Source organism: Dermacentor silvarum, chromosome 7 (genome assembly GCF_013339745.2).
Source record: "Dermacentor silvarum isolate Dsil-2018 chromosome 7, BIME_Dsil_1.4, whole genome shotgun sequence".
NCBI lineage: Eukaryota > Metazoa > Arthropoda > Arachnida > Ixodida > Ixodidae > Dermacentor > Dermacentor silvarum.
In genome coordinates this window covers 8643642-8661648 of record NC_051160.1, presented here as the reverse complement: position 1 = coordinate 8661648, position 18007 = coordinate 8643642, and the positions used below count along the sequence as shown (strand labels likewise).

The following is an 18007-nucleotide window of genomic DNA, read 5'->3' as shown; positions in this document are numbered from 1 at the left end:
CCACATTGCCTGTACCATGCCTCAACAACGAGCACTAGTGAAAGGGAGTGAACAGAGAACATAAGATCGTTTCTGTTTCTTTTAATAAAGGTTGCAGTGTAGTTATAAGTAGTTAATTGTGCTAGTAGTGTATGTAACACATAGACCTTTTTTCCATGCTTTCTTGCAGGTTGTATTTGGGGCTCTAAACTGTATGTAGGCCGTAGAGCACTGCACGGGCTCGGGCTTACCCGAAAGCCCGGGCCCGGCCCGGCCCACGGGCCGGGCCGGGCCAGGTAGAGCAGTTTTTTCACGGGCTCGGGCCGGGCTCGGGCATGGCGTGTGCTTTTTGACCCGGGCCCGGGCCGGGCTCGGGTTTTTTGACGCGGGCCCGGGCCGGGCTCGGGCTTTCTGGTGGTGTGCATGTAACGTGCAGCGAGTTATTCTCGGGCCTCTCAACTCTGAAAAACATGTATTTTTCAGTCTCGGGCCGGGTTCGGGCCAGTTTCGAGCCGGGCTCGGGCCTAAGGTAAAGGGGTGGCGGGCCGGGCCGGGCGGGTAACGTAGATTATTTCCGGGCCCGGGCCGAGCCCGGGTCTCGCCATAATAGTTTTGATCGGGCTCGGGCGGGGCCGCCCAATGTAAAAACGGGCCCGGGCTCGGGCCGAAAAAATCGGCCCGTGCAGTGCTCTAGTAGGCAGTAGACGGGTGTTATACGTGAGCTGGAACAGTTGTAAAGCTTACGGGCAATAAGAAACTGTCATTGTCAAACTGCAAAGTTGAGGAAAATATTTTTTCTTTTTTTTTTTGCAACAAATAGAATGCATTGGCATGGCCAACACAATCTTGTGTCCCCACACAAACAATGTATCAAATGAGATAGAGTGCAAGAAAAGATCAACACTTAAATTCATCATTTTTTGTCCCCTCTCAGATAAAGAGGCATTAGCAAATGAGGAGCTGCCACATGCAGTTTCCAGTGTCCTTTCTCACACAAGCAACCTTGACATCATAAACGATTCTGTACACTCTATATCAGGAGGTGCTGGTGTTCAGACAAGCTGACCGCCGCAAATGGCCACTTCCTTACCTCTCGGTTAAGTGGCCTGGATATGGCACCGGTGCCAGTGCCAGCTCCGGTGGACTTCCGAAAGAAGCCGGAAATCCAGCCTATGTGGATCCTGCCATCTTGAGAACCCAGGCTGATGCCAGCCTGTGAGAGAATCATGGAAAAGATTTTTTTTTCCACAGTCTGTTTATAGAACTTGCTTAGCTGCCTGTCAAGTTATGCAAACTACACAGCTCCGTGATGACTTCTAGAAGCAAAAGTAGAGAGAGTAAAACAATAACTGTCACTGCGAGCTGCCAAAAATCAAAATGCACAACATCCCACCTCATACAGGAATATCTTCAGTTTATGCAAGTGCTGTAATCAATATTCTCATAATATTGAGTAGCTGAATCCAGTCTAGGGCAAAGTTACAGACAATATTTTTTTTTTCAGATCATTGCCATTCATTCTTTAGTGCTGGCCACTGGACGTCTATATTCTAAGGGTGCCAATGTTGATCAGCACAAGGGTCAGAAATAATAACCGAGGAGAACAGGTGTCAAGACTGTTTCACTTTACGCATTAACCTAGCATTTCTGCACTATATGACTATCAATGTTAATTAGTATAAAGTGCCGTATGATCGTCATTGCTCTAAACAACGGCAAAATTTGAGGAAGAGCAGACAGCATGAAGAGGAACTTGCCTTGTCCATTTCGTCTCGGCTGAAGTCCAACACACGAGCCAGTAGTCGGACCACTTCTGGACGCTGACCTTGGGGACTGCTGAAGTAGCCCAGCACTAAACTCTTCATTATCTGCCTGCACAAAGAAAGCAAACGACTTCGAGGTGACTTTTACCTGCAAGAGCATGTTTCACTGCCTTCACAGAATGTACTTCAATAAAGGGAGCATGTGCATTCGTGACTGACTGAAATACCATTCCTGAGTATGTTTTAAAAAGAAGATATGAAGAATATGTAGCACTGTGCAGAACTGAATATGCCATCCTAGGTTCTCTAGATACAATTCATGAGGGCTACATTAATGAGAGCAGCATTCCGGTCAAGTTGGTAATCCATTACTCAAGTATTGCGCAACACAAAGACACGGACATGAGAGAAGAAGAACACATACAAAGCATTTGTGCTTGGTGTGTGTTCTTCTTCTCTCATGTCCGTGTCTTTGTGTTGCGCAATAATACTTGAGTAAGGGCTACATTGTGGATTAGAAGCAAGCCAATGAGAAGGAAAGCAGCCTGCCTGCTATCCTGTTCTGTTCTAATTCGTTTTTCCCATTTTCACATTACATAAGTGAATTACACAAGGTGTCAAAGTATTACAGGCACTTGCAGAAATGGGTGAGTGAATGAATGAAACATAAACACACCATACAAAAGATGTTCAATATAACCTTTAAGAGGTAGTAGTTTCAAAAGAGAAGTGCAGAACGCATGAAGAGACATAAAGTATAAACCGCATTCACGCGATCTTGCGCGCGACAGCGACAAGCGACGCGATGGAGTTGGCTGTCGCGTTTGCTCGTCGCCTGCAAGCAAACCCGCATGCGAGCGACGGCATCGTGCGACGGCTCTCCAGTGTTGCCGGTATTAGGGGAGCGAGTGAGCACCAAACCTAGCGTGGCACATTCTGTAATAATTTAAGTTGATTTGTTTTGCTGTATAAAGTAACAAAGTATTTCTGAAGGTCTTGCAGTAGGTTTTTTTTTTCTTGTACGTATCAAAATTGAGTACTTCGCCCGTTCCGTCTGCGAAGCGCGGCAGACGGTTCCCGCGAGGGGCTTTCCTGTTCCCGACCGCGCTCGCTGAACCGCCAGTGTCACTACTGATCCTGATCCTGTTCCGGTTTTCTACGTCATTGATGTACATCCTGTTCCGGCTTCGCGCTATTGGCTAGTCGCTCATAGCACTTCCGGGCGACGAGCGACGAATTCTAGATTTCTAGAACCGAGCGATTGAGCGAAAAGACCGAGCGATCTGTTCGCGCGACGGCCCGTTTCGTCGCTCGAAGCCGTCGCTCGTCGCCGTCGCGCACAAAATCGCGTGAATGCGGTTTGGGCTTAAGATGCAGCTTAAGGGCAACAAACTGAGTAACACGTACCAGCAAAGCCAAAGGATAAGTTTGTATACATCTCAGATTATTTAATAATTTGAGCATCATGCCATAAAATCACATGCTAAGCTTCGCGACCTTTCATTGTGTGGCGGCTTCTCATTGCTTTTACATAAGTTTTATCAGGCAGCACCTCAAACCCCTCCCATAACATCAGCCCACCAGACTTCAAGTCACCTCAACCATCTTAAGCTGGTCTTTCAGTCAATCTCACCACACACCAGTGATCATTCTTCGTCACACCAGTGATCATTCTTCGTGCAGATTTCAACAGATTGGAATGGTCTGCCCATCAACACCCCTCCAGCCCTGCCCATTTCAAAGAAGCCAATGAAAGCATCTTCTACAAGTAGCTACACCAATGCATCATGTGAAAACTCCATTGGGGCCACTGAGGTACTAAAACTAAATAAATCTCTGCACCTCAAATGGTAATCAGAGGGTCCCTTTCATGTTAAATGGCCATGCATTCAATGAGCTCTTTGTCAATGCTGGCGCACAATGTGAACATGCTCAGGTAACAATCCAGTATGCGGGACTATATTAACTGCAACAGAGGTGTTCAGGGGGGGGGGGGGGGGGTATTCTGTAAGAGTCCACCTAGTGGACTGTCCACTTCGGCTGCCGCCATTGGCTCCTGCTTCACGAGCGCAAAGGAGACTGGCTGGCACCTTCGTGCTTGTGAAGCGGCACCTAATGGTGATAGCCGAAGTGGACAGTTGACTAGGTGGACTCTTACAGAATACCGCCCCAGGGATGGATCCGACCCACCTCTCCACCCAGCATTTGTACGGTATAAAACCTGTCAGTGCCAGCAAGGAACTTTGTTAAACTATTCTAGCTGACTGTGGCAATTTTGCAACACACCAATTCCGAGCTACTAAATTAGAATGAGATGCTTAAGTGGCGAAAGCTGGATTCTGACATCATCTGTAGTAGCCCGGTAAGAAAATGTTGGCCTACATGAGGACGCTCTGCACAAGGAGTTTCTAATGAAGTTGAACACTCCACAAAACTTGGGTGGCTGCATCCATTCAGGCGTACAAAATCACAGTTGTCATCACTGCTACACCAGCTGTTTTACAGGCTGTCATAAGATGTGAGGCAGTTTGGTTCAGTCAAGGAATGTACAAGAAAAAAAAAAAATAACACGTGCAGGTATAAAGGCATTTATTCACACTAGGTGGCTCATCCAGCTTTTTGTTACGGGTCCACAAATTTCACTCTGGTGTAACAAATGGCATCAAACTCAGTTCTGATGCGCTGACATCCCGTACAAGTATACTACTAGTATTCAGTGAAATTCATATGTCGTTCTTCACGTGAGCAAAATTCAGGCAATGAGCAGTTAAGAAGCCCAATGTAATCTCGATGAAGATCATTCAGAAAGGGACGTACTTGTCAACTTTTCCCTCCGTCGTGCTACGGACAACGTGCACCTCTTGACGTATCCTCTCCATCTCAGCTTCCCGCTCTGAGACTGCAAACGACAAAAAGCACTACTGAATGTTCAGTGCAAGATTTGTTGCAGCACACACACGTTGCCATCATGCAACGACCACACACACGCAGGCCTTTTCAAAGCAGCACGGCCACGCACAGGAGAGAAGGGAGGACGATGCAGCCTCTGGGGCGGGGAAGTGAATATCACACAGGTACTGGTGCCAGATCTGTCAGACCAGTACCTGATGTAATACTCAAGCCCAGGCCCAGTTCAGGGGGAGGTCGTCTTCTTGCAGATGATGACAATGATGGAACAGCAGCCGGGCAATGCCATGCTTCATGCTTTCGTACGTCTCGTGGAAGCGGCAAAGTGCATGCGCAAAAAGTGGACACGTCAGCTACCTGAGCTATGGTGACAAACCACAAAATATCTTTCCAGTGTTTTCTGTTGTGTTAGGCACTATGATCTGCAAATTACAGGTTGAGTAAAAAAAAAAAAACCATGGTCCTAACGTACAAAACCAAGTTTACATTCAATACACGCACATGTCACAGTTTCCCATAAACAGCTCTGCTTAATGCAGTACCTTTAGCAAATGATGTGGACAAACTTTTCTTTTCCTGTTCAATTTCCTGTGGGCATTATACCTCCTCAGTAGAACTGCTACATTATATGTCTAGGTGCACACAGTGTACAATGCTTAAGATCTCAAGCAACAGCACCTCAATGTCACAAACGTATATCAACTTTTGTTCGGTGCCTATGCATTTAGAGATAACCTAGAGCCATACCCCAACGCAGCGTTTCACAACAGCAAACATCAAAAAGCACAAAGACAACTATGCATACAGGCAAACGTAACAACAAAACGGAAGAACATTCAGCACCGAAATCATGCACAGTGAACCAACCATGCCTGCAAAAGGTGGCACTCTCTTCATTCACCAGTGGAGCATTGCCACCTTTAGGAAAACCCAGTAATGCAGTAGCACATAAATGAAGATTCCAGCTGTCGAGGGTTGACAAGCACTCCACCACAAGGGACAAACGGCAGGCCAAGGCATTCGAGAAACGGAGGCAACACCATGGCTGGCAGTGCCGGTGAGAACAAAGGTTCATAAGGGAAAGGATAAAAATAGAAGGACAAGCAGTTGTCACAACGTGAAAAGCAACAGACAGGACAAGAAGAACCAGAACATGTGCAGTGGTGGTTGAAGGTGGTGGTGCAAGTGCGCCATGCATGGGTGGGCCTCCCCGAGACAGCATCTCATCTGGTTCCCCGGGCGTCCCTTATCTCCCCAGAGATACCAAATGAGATTAGGCCTCGGCAGGGCACCGGTGCAGTGGTGTCTCTCTCTCTCCCGGGGCAGTCACCGTGCAAAAACCTCCCTTTGCCATGACCATGCCGACACCCCTCCCAGTTTCTTGGGGGGTTGTTCTAAACTTCCGTGCTTGAGCCATCAGTGCAAAAGAAATGAGAATTGAGAGAGAGAGAGAGAGATAAAAAGAAGAGGAGTAGGGCAGAAAGCTTTGCATGCTAAACTGGACCAGAGGACTCACGTTGCTGCTTGAGCGCCGCTATCACCTCCTCTCGACGGTCCAGCTGCTGGCTGAGGCGCTCAGCGGCTTCGAGAGCATCTCTGCTTCCTTCTAGTTGCTCCTACAGGTTGGTTAACAGCGAATACACACACACTGCCAAAACAGCTTGGGGATATACAAAGAGCACAAGAAAGGACAAAGTCACTTTTCCTCCTTTCTTAGTACTGTCTTGTGATAATACGATAATGCATTCCTAATATCTAGTAAAGACTTACTTACAAACCCAAATTATAGTGCACAAAGCACTGCGCAAAAGCAGTCTTTGTCAAGAGTTCACATCACATAATGTTTCAAGATCTGCTGCCTGGACAAGTGTTAAGATTGCTAAGGTGGTCCTAGCAGGCAAAAGTTCTAGAGCCACGAGACAAACAAAGCTAAGGGGGTTCCAGGTGCACAAGCACGCAGCCCATCTGGCCTCATCCGTAAGTGGCATGTGAGATGAGCACTACACAATCTTAAACCCAGCAAGCCTCTTGAATGAGTTTTGAGACAAAATACAAACACCACAAGCTACGACAGTTAATCACGAAGATTTCTCTGAAATCCAGCAAACTAAATGCCATTAGCTAGCAGCTTTCAAAAGGTTACAGACAGATTAGACGTACTCAAGTGCCAAGTTCTTCATCGCACTGTAATCCAATGATGCCTCTAGGCTACACAGCTGTGACACTGACATCACATTTGAGTTCCTGCCCCAGCACACTTGGGTATTTGGAAGCTTTGCTGTGGACCCACCTGTTTTTGGGTCACCAGGGCAACAAGCTGCCGAGACTTCTCCCTCTCCAAGGACAGCTGGGACTCGTATGAGGAGCGCAGCAACTGAATCTCTCTGTCCTTCTCTGCAAGTGCCAGAAGATTTTACACACAAAGTTAAAACAAAGGAAGGCCTGTGAAATGAAATGTGTCATGCTTCAGTGGATCCAAAGGTCACTCGTCCACTGAAAGTAAGGTTCTAAAGGCGGCTTACGAATGTTCTAGAGGCCAATAAAAAAATGTAGGCCATGTCAAAAAGTCTACGAAAGAAAATATGTCACATTTCAATGGATGTAGGAGCATGCAAGAGGCAGTTTCAGAAGCTTGAGCATCAAGAGGCCGATACTAAACGAATGTAAGCTGTCGCTAAAAACAACACACTGGAGTCTATATCTTGAGTAAAACTCTCTCCTAAGCCACAACTTTGGGATTCCAATTCAATATGTTTTTCATAGGAGAAATGAGATCGATTCATTGGTTGAAATACAAGTGCATCAGGCTTGCAGGCAAATCGAAACTCTTAAAACATGGCCACGCTAGAATGAGTAAAACAAAGGTCCAATGAAAAGCACATTGTGCACAAATTCGGACGAAAAACAATGCGAGGAATATACTAAGAGAACGCAGTGTTCCTCCCACTGTTGTTCATGAAAACTTCCGCTCAACATGCCTTGCACTTGAGAGGCTAGACTTGGAATGATGCTTAACTCCTTGTGATGTGTTCGCCCTCTTGCTCACTTTATTCAGCACCCACTAGTTTAACGAAGACAAACTATTCTGACTGCCAACGTTACCCGAATCAAACACATACAACATCTGCAACATGCATTTGAACTAAAAAGCAGAGAGGAACACAGGACTGATGACTTCACAAATCCCTTCCCAGTAATTTTGCTGCAATGACAATGTGCCAGTGTGTGGTGTGCTTCATGGCCGAACTAGGGCGCCTCGATGGCCTCGCTGCCTCGCTAAGGGGGCATCGAGGCGCCCTAGTTCTAGAAATGGTTGGATAATGACTTCTTTTTCTAGACACCCGAAAGGCTCGTAATGGGTCATGAAAATTAAGAGAGCCTATGTCACAGTACTGTCTAATTATTTGCAATTGTCGTTGCGCATCTGTGCTTTTAGCTCAATGTAGGTGTAAAGCATTGTGCAAGGAAAATGTATGATTTGGGTCACTTGTTGTGTTTTGGCATCGACAGGAGCTTAAAGGGTCCCTGAAATGGTTCAGACAAATTTTGTAGACGCGTAGGGTACAGCTACAGTAAAACGTTTGCGTCACAATTTAAGTGAAGCGTCTCATATTAAGAGAGCTACGGACAATTACAAATTACCCTCCTCCCTAGCCATGCATTTTCTCCTCAACTCGTTCGCCGAGTGATTGGGGCAAAGCTCCGCCTTCTACGTCATGCTGTGACGTGTTGTCTATTTCCGGTTTTCTTGGAGCCAGCGCGCGAAGGCTCTCCAACCTCTCCGCTAGCCGCCTGGCCGTCGATCCCCAGCGAGCGCGATCAAGCAGCGTGCCTTGCGAGCGTTCTGTCGCAGCGCCGAACGTGTCCAGTATTCCGGTAACCACAGGCGAGCTGGGTGTTTTGACGGATAGCCAAAGGCATAAACTAAAGCCCTCCATACCACTGGGATGAAGGAGCTTCGCAGATGTATGTGAGCGGCCTGATCGACATGCACGGTACGGTCCAGCCATCTGGTGGCGCAGAGTTTAACGAGCCAAATACAAAGCTAATATTCCTGTAACCAAGTGTAAAACATTTTAAACATATAAAAAGACAACGTGTTCAAGATTACGCTCCTGCCAAAAATTTGAGCCAGCAGCAAAGTAGAAAAAACTTGGTTACTGCTATATTAGCTGTGTGTTTGGTTGAGCTTTGTGCCACCGTAACTGCTTGCACGGTGGCTGCACTGTGCAAGCAGTTACGTTTGCGCCTCCGTTCATCACGTAAAACGTGGCAAAACGGCCAGTACACGCTTGTGTTTACCTGAATACCGGACACGCTAAGCTCTATTGTGGCAATCCTTCGACGTGAAGTGACGGCTGCAAACACATAGATTCTGGCGCCATTTGGATACCGACAGTCCGATGCGCTGCAGCCACTGCGCTGCAGCCACTGCACTGCAGCCACTGCACTGCAGCCACTGCACTGCAGCCACTGCGCTCATCTGCTGCCTTGCAGCGGGGCACGCTGTCACAGCTTGACATGCCGCTGATCGCTACGTTTGCAGCCCACGACACAACTAGGGCGAACCATGGTGCTCGCGAAAAGAAAGAACAAGACCAACACTGACCGCGCAGCTCTCGTCAACATGGAGCACGTTTTAACACAAGCAGACGACACTTGCTGTGGGCCGGAAGAGCTTTTAGTGTACTGATACATGTTCTTGTGCATTCTCTTTCTGTTACTTTCTATTTATAGAAACAAATTAACTAACATCTAAACTATTACGAACAACATTTGTTTACCATAATGTTGGAAAAATTATCGATGACGTGCCCTGGGCAGCCAATTGAATAGCTGGCCCAGTGACGTGTTACGGTCAAATAGCGTCACTTAGTCACAAAACTCAGCAGATTGGCGTGCTGCGATCGGTAGCGATGTACCTTTTAAAACCTTGTAATAAATTACACGCTTTACGTGGAGCGCTTAAATGCGTTGATTAATGATCAGAAGGACCTACTCTAACGACTCAGTACGTTTGTACAAAATTGTCAAAATCATTTCAGGGCCCCTTAAACTTGGAGCTCTGTTACTTCCTGTAAGCCAGCATGGCGTTTCCAGTCTGATGCATCTGCTGGTGCATTAAACACCATGCGATACTGGCCACTATTATTATATACACGGAAAACATTGGTGTATCTAGCCCACACACCATCTCCTAGAGTGCATGGTATTTTGTAGCATATGCCAAGTGACCGAGCTTAGATGCACAGAAAATGAAAAAGGCTAATATTTAAAGTAAGCAACAAAACATGAATATTTCTGCTTGTGTGTCATTGTGTTTTTTGCAGAGAAACTAATTTTATTTTCTTGAAATTTTGTCGCACTGAGCAACAGACATAGTGTGTGACTAATTTGTTTACAAGGTACTGGTAACAGTGCATGGTAAAATTACAGGCACAGACGAATGCGTAGTAGATTGTGAAAACTGGGATTCTGACACGTGATATGCAGCCCAGGCCTTAATCGAGTCAGCAGTGCGGTAGTCCTCAGTCTCCACATTCCAGTCTGCCAATTTATATTTCCTGGCCTCTTTAACACTATCGAACTGACCAGAGGACGCACTTCGAAGACAGCCACTTCAAACAAAATTGCACAGACTGGTGAAAGAAGCTAAAGCCAACAGTGTTCCTCTTCAGAGAGGAGGCGTGCGGTTAACTGGGCATATCTGTATGGTCTGAATGTTTTGCACTGAATGTTTTCAATGAGAATGCACTAGTATACTAGTGCACTACGCACAAAATAGTCTACTATGTACTTACGATTTAGGCATAAAGAAAGCTTTCTGTGCAAGGGTGTGCGAATATTAGAAACTTTCGAATAACAAATCGAATAGCTACTATTCGTAAGTGCGAATATTTTTCAAATACTTTTCGAATATTTCAAAATGTCAACTGCACTCATTAAACAAAGAATTGGAGCAAAAGTAGCGTAAATTTCCAAACCTGTGAGCATAGTATAGACATAAAACATGAGAAATTGCGTAATGGAGCAGGCTACGTCACTTAGATACTTTACAGGCTGTACAGCAATTATTCGTGCTCCCTGAAGAGTCCTCTGCATGTGAAGAAACTACTTGTTTGCTCCTAATGCTGCATTTGTGGAGCATTTAATAAACAACACTTCACAATGTACTATTTTATGGCAGAAACTTGCTAACTTCAAGAATACCAAGATGTGAACATTGTAATAACGGCCTGTTCATTATTCGAAAATGATTCTATATTCAATTCGATTTGATTCGCTTTCGGCACTATTCTATTTGTATTTAATTTGGTCTCAAAAATCACTATTGGCACACCCCTAGGCTATACTATCCAGAAGTCAAACTGGCGCAGGCCAAAGCTGGTGCGCACCACTCAGCACGGCAAGACTGGAGCATACGAGTGCAAGTGCGCGCTCTAGCCCGTGCAAACACGCACTACAGTTAGCCACTACAGTTGCATGTGGCTAGGCCTGTGACCTAGCATAGATACTGAGGCCGCTACGAAGTCCCGCAGTGGGTCTGCTCACTGAGCTCGCTGAGGACAACCGTGTTCTCCGAGTGGTCTCTGTGGGTGATGTACATAGCTCCAGGCATGAGGCTAACCGGCCCAAGTGCCAACATCTGACTGGAACAGGGCATCTGCGTCCCGGATTTCGCACCTTCAAGGTGTCTCACCATCGACGCTGAAGGTCGTTATGTTGAAGGTGCGTCACCATCGAGGCTCAAGAAGGTCACTATGTTCAGAATCCTCTCAACGCAAGTAGGCAGTGCAGAATCCATTGCTTACTCTATGTGGGCGCTGCCAACGTACACGCACGAGCGAACCTCAAGGCGACCCTTAAGTCCAAAATGTGCGACTTGCCACTCGATGAAAGAAAACACGTCCGCACGTAGCTATCTAGTGCACAGCAAGGGGATGACACACCATTAACTAAACCATAAGTTGAGGGATAGCCTGCAAGTTTGGCGCATCGTAGACACCAAAATCGGAAGTAGTGGTGTCTACGTGAATGTCCAAAATCAAATTTGAACTACGCACCACGGTGTTGTTCAGTAGGTGGAACATTGTGAGCATGCCCCACTCCGCCGCAGCCTCCGAAGTGCAAGGCATTGAAGAAGAAGCGGGAGCACCACGAAGGGGATCAAAGGTGATCTTTGATTCCCAATAACTCCGCTTCTGCTAAACGCATTGAAGTACTTTTTACTGCAAAGTATTTCTCAAATAGTCTAACTTCAAATGCATTTCTCGACTTCGATAAAAAAGTGTTTCAGGGCCCCTTTAACAACAAATAAAAGGAAGGACCTGTCTGGAAGTGGTCCAGCACCAACTGCAGGTTGGCAAGCGAGGCTTTGCTGTGACGCAGTTCTTCAGCTAGCGCAGATTGCTGTGACTGGGCCTGGGCCAATTGCTGCGCAAGGTTGCCCACTTGCTGACTCGCCTGTTCCCTGCACAGCATGAGAGTTTCACAGGCTCAGTAAGTGAGGTTAATGCATCTTCTTTGCATCTTTTATGATGGCAAAGAAGCATGAGGAAACAAATGCAATCAACAAAGACCAGGACAAAGTGCTGGCTCAAGACTAAATTTTATTCTCATGTTCACAAATATCCACAAACATAATTATTCGGCTGTCATTACAAAACTGAAGAGATTACCTGGCTTTACGAGTGGTGTTGGTGTTGCCACGAATAATTTCAAGTGAGTGATTACAGAAATATTCAAATCTCAAACGCGACAGACACGACATCGTGAAATCTACCATGTTCCCAATTTTGCCCTTCCCAGAACTCCACGGTGGCTTGACAATTCTCGAAAGTTTATGGCTTTTTAATAACTTGCCATCCCATATTTGGCATATGTAGAGGTAATGAATAGGCACCTACAAAATTAACTACCGATTTTAATGATCATGTTTGTTATGAAAGCCTTGAGTTGATACTTTTCAATAAGAAGTAGTTATGGACAAATCTGTCTTGTGAAAAAGGAAGCTGGCACACATAAACAGCTTTGGAAAAACATCTTCGACTGGCACAATGTTGCACAAGCAACAGGTTAAAAACATTTCTCCTTTAAGCTGAGCAGCAGCAATAAATAAAAATCGGCTAGTCTGTCACACTTACGTGGCATTCTGAGCTGCAGACTCAGAAACCCGTGCCCACTCTTCCAGTTTCATCAAGCGGGTTCGAAGACTTTCTTCCCGAGACTCAGCCTGAAGTGCCTCTTGAGTATAGCTTTCTTCCATCTGCGCAGAACAACACCGAATGAGCTCAACCTGTAAATGAGACTGTGACACCGTAGGAACAAAGACCAACTTTCATAATAAAGAAACACTGAAAAACGAAGCGCCATAATCACACCTGAATAAGATGGGTCCGGAGCCGTTCCAGTTCTTTGCTCAATTTAGCCTCTTTCAATTGCAACTCTTGAACCTGGAATGAAGAAAGTAATCAGCGAAAAAAACTTAATGTCACAAGTGCATTAGAATAGCAATACTTAAAACTCTGATTTCTGGTTAATTGAAACCAATCTAAAAAATTCTGGGTGACTCATTGTTTCCAACACATTCTGAAGTAGGTTAATTCAAACAAGTGAGAAGAAATTTTTGGTTAATTGAAATTCTTTTAGCTGCCCAGAAGCAGAATAATGCGTCAAACACAGCTGCTGAAAGGACAGCCATAAGGTGTGAACAGTCTATATGTGCCCTCATTTGACACTCAGCCTTAATTGTAACTTAATGGGTACCACTTATCCAGCCTCCATGAAGGCGACCATGTCGTAACTACATCCGCTAATATAAGCTGGTCAGGTCGATTATCTCTAATAATTCATTACTATGTTTGTTTATGATAGTTGTGATGGCATGAACAAGAATTGCTGAAACTAAGTAAGCTAAACTCACCTGCTTCTGATATTGCTCTGCTTGCGTCTGCCAGTGCTGCACTAAGGCTCCAGAAGACAGACCGCCTACAGGCTCCACACCACCTGAACTGCACTTCGAGAGAGACTTGTGTGACTCACTGTCCGCTTTGTCTTCCTCGGCATCTTGTGAACTTTGGCTTTCACTATGCTGTTGAACAAGCTGGTCCCTTTGGTGCTCCCGCACACGCATTTCCAGCTCTGCTATCCGCTGCCTCAGTGCGAGGGCTTCCTCCCGCACAGCCGCGAGCGCGCTTGTCTTTTCTTCCAGCTTCTGCGTGACAGAGTCCACCTCCAGCCGGACCAGCCCCAAGTCAAGAGTGAGCCGGTCCACCTCTGCTCGCAGGTCACTCAGCTCCCCTTCCTTCTGCTGCAGCACCACCTTGAGGCGGCCCTGCTCCTCGTCGGCAAGGGCAGCTCGCTGAGCGAGCGACTCGCGCTCCTCCAGCAGCTCCTGAAGCTGGTCCTGGTCGACCGGCGAGCACTGCCGCAGGAGCTGGAGAAGCGTGCTGTTCTTCTGCTTCTCTGCCTCGACCTCAAGCTCGCGGTCTCGCACGAGCTGCGAGAGGTTGCGCAGGGCCTGCCGCGTCAGCTCGGTGTCCTCGCTCTCCCGGGAACCCGCTGTGGCCACCTGCTGCTCCTTCTCGCGACGCAGCTTGGCTGCCGCCTGCCGCTCCTGGGCGACTACACCCAGCAGCCGGTGCACCTCGGCCTTAAGCGAGCTACTCTCGCGTGACTTTTCATTCATCACCGATAGGATGCGGTCCTTGTCGGCCTGCAGGCTGCGGAGGCGCTCCTCCATGCTGGCCATGGCCGTTGTGGAGGTGTCCTGCGCCGCGGCTCCGTCTCCTTCTTGACGCTCGCCGAAGACGTCATTGGTGGCGGCCGTTTTGACACTGGCCGTCAGTTCCTGTAGCTTCTTTTCCAGCTCTTCCTCTCGAGCGCTGCGGCTGGCAAGCTCTTGCTCAAGCCAAACGCACTTCTCTCTGGCCTCATCAAGGTTTCTGTCATGCTCCTCCTTGGCTTGGCAATTCTCCTGCAGTCTAGCTTCCAACTTGAAACCTGCCAAGTGCTGTTCTGGGGACTCTCGGGATGTTTCTGTGACAAGTTCAGTCTGTACACCTGTTGAAGACAAGGTAGTAAATGTAGTGAAGCTTTCTGTCTCAACCGAAGCAGTTCTGAGTGGTGTGGAGTCTGTCTGCGAGGCTTGACACGAGACTGGCTTTCGATAGTTCTCAAGCTCCTTTAGCTTCCTCAGCTCCTTGGCTTGGTGGCGGTTTTCGTCCTCGAGTTTTGTTTTTAAGGCCAGCAACTGTGAAAGGGCTTCCTGCATAAAAATGCAGTTTACTATAAGCAAGTAAGTGTAACTGAATTTCCTTACTCAAGGCAACCACATTGTGCAAAGCACATATTGGCGGAGCACAGAAATGACTGCTTTTAGTAAAACATCCGAGAGTGGATACACTCAGAAGCAGCTAGTTCAAACACAATGCTAGCATTAAAGCACTAGCGATTCAAGCAATGGGTTTGATCCACTGACGAATGTTCCCAAACTCAACATTAAAGCCCAACTTGCCTGATTCTGTTGGTCCAGCTCCACAAGGCTTGCTTCCAACTGCTGCTTTTCCTGAAGCAACTGCTTGACCACACTATCTGAAATGATAGAACAGATGTGCCACTTACATAAAGGCCCACTCGAGTCAATGGCTTGCCAACAAACAACATCTGAGGCACCATGAAAGGCCCTTACCAGGCACAACATCAGTCTGGCAGGCACCATCTTTTGATTCTCTTTTCTTCAACAGCTCCGCACTCACGGGGGCATTTGGTTTGGGCACTTGTGGGTCAGCGCTTGACGTTTGCTGTGATGATGGCACGTCAGCTTCTGAGGACATGTCAAAAAAACCTCGAATTAGCTTGCTTCATGAAAAAGTTGCCCAGGAAGCCTTCACAAGACCAAGTAATTGCTGCTCTCACAAAAAAAGAGAGAACGCTTTTAGAAACCTTTAAAAAAGGAATGACATGCTCGTAGGCATATATTTGTTACAGTAAGGACGTTTAGGTAGCATTTTTTATTTCAGTGCATAATTCTGAAGAGAACATAACAATCAACCAGTACATCTGTAGCAGAGCCCTCTCCGGCGGCAGCCACAGTATGAGAGGGCAGCGGGAGAAGAGGAGGCCAATCCTTTTCGAGGGCTTCACCACAGCATCTACCTTCAGACACCCCAAAGCTCACACACGACAGCAAGACACCACGTGCCCAGAGGCATGGCTATTTGCCTACACACACAACGGTGTTACCAAGGCATGTCTTCAAAGGAGCCAAGCTTTACCTTAACATCATCGTCCATTGCCTATCTTTGCAATCTCCAGCAAAGCACTGGATGTTCATGAAATGACTAAATATGTATTTTACAGTTGCAAATTCCACATGTAGAACTCATACGTTTGTCAGAACTATGTTTGCACTAAAGTAATTTTTTTTTTATATCAAATCAAACTTTCCAACATTCTGGATGCTGAGGGCCGTGGTCAAAAAGCCGCTAACACAGGCTTGACTAGAACCCCGACCCAGTGCAAATGGCAGGGACAGGCAAATACAGCAATTCAAAGATGCATTAAACGCTAAAAAAAAAAAAAAGGATGAAGAAATTGCCACACAATAAACCAAATAATTTCAGGCATATTGTGAGTACAGATCCAATAGCATCCTGATCCTGATCTAATCCAATAGTATCCTGATCCAATCCTGATATATGTGCTGCTTGCGACAAACATGCCCCGAAACTCGCTTATGGGAGACCATGTGCCTCTGTACCGGTGATGAAAGTCCGAATGGCAAGCACTAACCAACAATGACCAGCCCAGAAAGAAAGCCACTCACTTTAAAACGAGGTACATCAATAGCAAGCAAGCCTGAAATGCCAAGAGGATGCCTCCTGCGATTAAGTTAACGCCCATCTCCTCACATTTAAGAAACTCCTTGCATCATTTCCTCACACAGATATGTTTTTCTGTTAAAGAAACCCCAACGATGATTCATTGCTTTCATCCTCAAAGCAAATGCATGAATAAGGTATGACAAATGGAATAAAGGTATGACAAATGCGTAAAAAAAAATGAAATAATAAGAAGTGAACAGAAGCTCTCCATTGCAGGGAAGCAGCCAACGGAAGGACTTTCGGTGCCAAAACAAACACCCCACAAAATAAAGTTCTAGCTACACTTGAGTAATCAGTGCGATGATCTGCAAATGTTACTTTAACCTTCAATGAAGGATTTGTGCACATTCTGAAGCAAACAAGCAACTGAAAAGATCATGGAAATAGTGAAACACGCAATAAAGTAAGAGAACTGAACCCTCCTAGCCGAAATATTGAGGTTATCTACGCAGCAAGGGCATAGGCAAGGGGAATGCATTTAAGTATCAGAACGGCCACCTAAATTAATTGCTCACTACACAGCTGCAATCAGGTTGATGGATCAGTGCCCACAAACCTGCAGCCATGTTCTGCTGCTGTTGAAGCCGTGCCTCGGCGAGCTGCCTCGCATGGTGACTCTGCAGGGTGGCCACTTCTTCCTGCCGCTCAATAGCAGCCTCAGAAAGCGCCCTCTCGAGCTCCTGAAAAACACACAGCAGAATACGATGTTGGCCTAGTTGGTTCACGCTCGAAATGTGCTTCTGGCGCAGAAAAACTAAGAGGAAAGAAGAAGGGACAGAAAGAGCGCCAACTTCCACTACATAGGAACACCCATATTTTATACAAACAGGATTGACATGTGCAGAACCATCAAGTGTACCACCAAGTGCAAAAAAAAAAAAAGTTTTTTTTTACAAGTCACCATAGTGAATCTAAAAATTCATTATTGTGCAATGAGACCGACGGGACACTGACACAAGCCTTTTTCTTTCTGAAGAACACCTCGAGCATTTCACGTGCCAGCGTTCCCCAACTCCTACCTAGTAGATGCGTGCCCCCAATCTACGGCTCACTCCCACACAAAGCACAATGAAAGGGCAAGTGCAAACCTGTACCATTTTTCACCGATAATTTGTGCTCCCTTAATTGGTCGTTAATGCAACGTCCAGTTTGGCCGATATATACCCGGCTGCAATCCAGAAATATCTCGTAGACTGTGCCGACTGCACAGCGCAGAAGAGGCTTGGCGTGCTCCTTTGTGCACGCAGGCTTGGCCATTTGAGAAGCAATGTGGGCGCAGAGCCTGAACGGCTTATTAGGCGCAGAGGAAAACCACAAGCACGTCGTGCCGATTCGCAATCTTTTTCAGGTTGTGCGAGACCTTGTGCATGTACGGCACAACTTGCGGTCTTTTCTTATTTCTCTGCTGCTGACCGGGCCCTTTGCTAACGCCCTTCAACCTCTGGAGCAGCATTTTGGACAAACTGATAAGGA

The 18007-nt window shown here is 46.5% G+C and overlaps 1 protein-coding gene across 2 annotated transcripts in view; it reads right to left on the bottom strand.

Moving 5' to 3' along the window:
• LOC119457505 (thyroid receptor-interacting protein 11) overlaps nucleotides 1–18007 on the bottom strand; it is a 124884-nt gene that overhangs the window by 3106 nt on the left and 103771 nt on the right. For both annotated transcript variants that reach the window (XM_049670127.1, XM_049670128.1), the window contains 12 exons: nucleotides 17091–17214; nucleotides 15340–15474; nucleotides 15162–15242; nucleotides 13573–14912; nucleotides 13031–13102; nucleotides 12794–12915; nucleotides 11978–12120; nucleotides 6940–7043; nucleotides 6166–6265; nucleotides 4560–4641; nucleotides 1737–1851; nucleotides 1070–1192 (listed from right to left, as the gene is read on the bottom strand). In XM_049670127.1, the coding sequence (XP_049526084.1) occupies nucleotides 1070–1192; nucleotides 1737–1851; nucleotides 4560–4641; nucleotides 6166–6265; nucleotides 6940–7043; nucleotides 11978–12120; nucleotides 12794–12915; nucleotides 13031–13102; nucleotides 13573–14912; nucleotides 15162–15242; nucleotides 15340–15474; nucleotides 17091–17214 (2541 nt within the window). The remainder of the gene's footprint in view (nucleotides 1–1069; nucleotides 1193–1736; nucleotides 1852–4559; nucleotides 4642–6165; nucleotides 6266–6939; nucleotides 7044–11977; nucleotides 12121–12793; nucleotides 12916–13030; nucleotides 13103–13572; nucleotides 14913–15161; nucleotides 15243–15339; nucleotides 15475–17090; nucleotides 17215–18007) is intronic.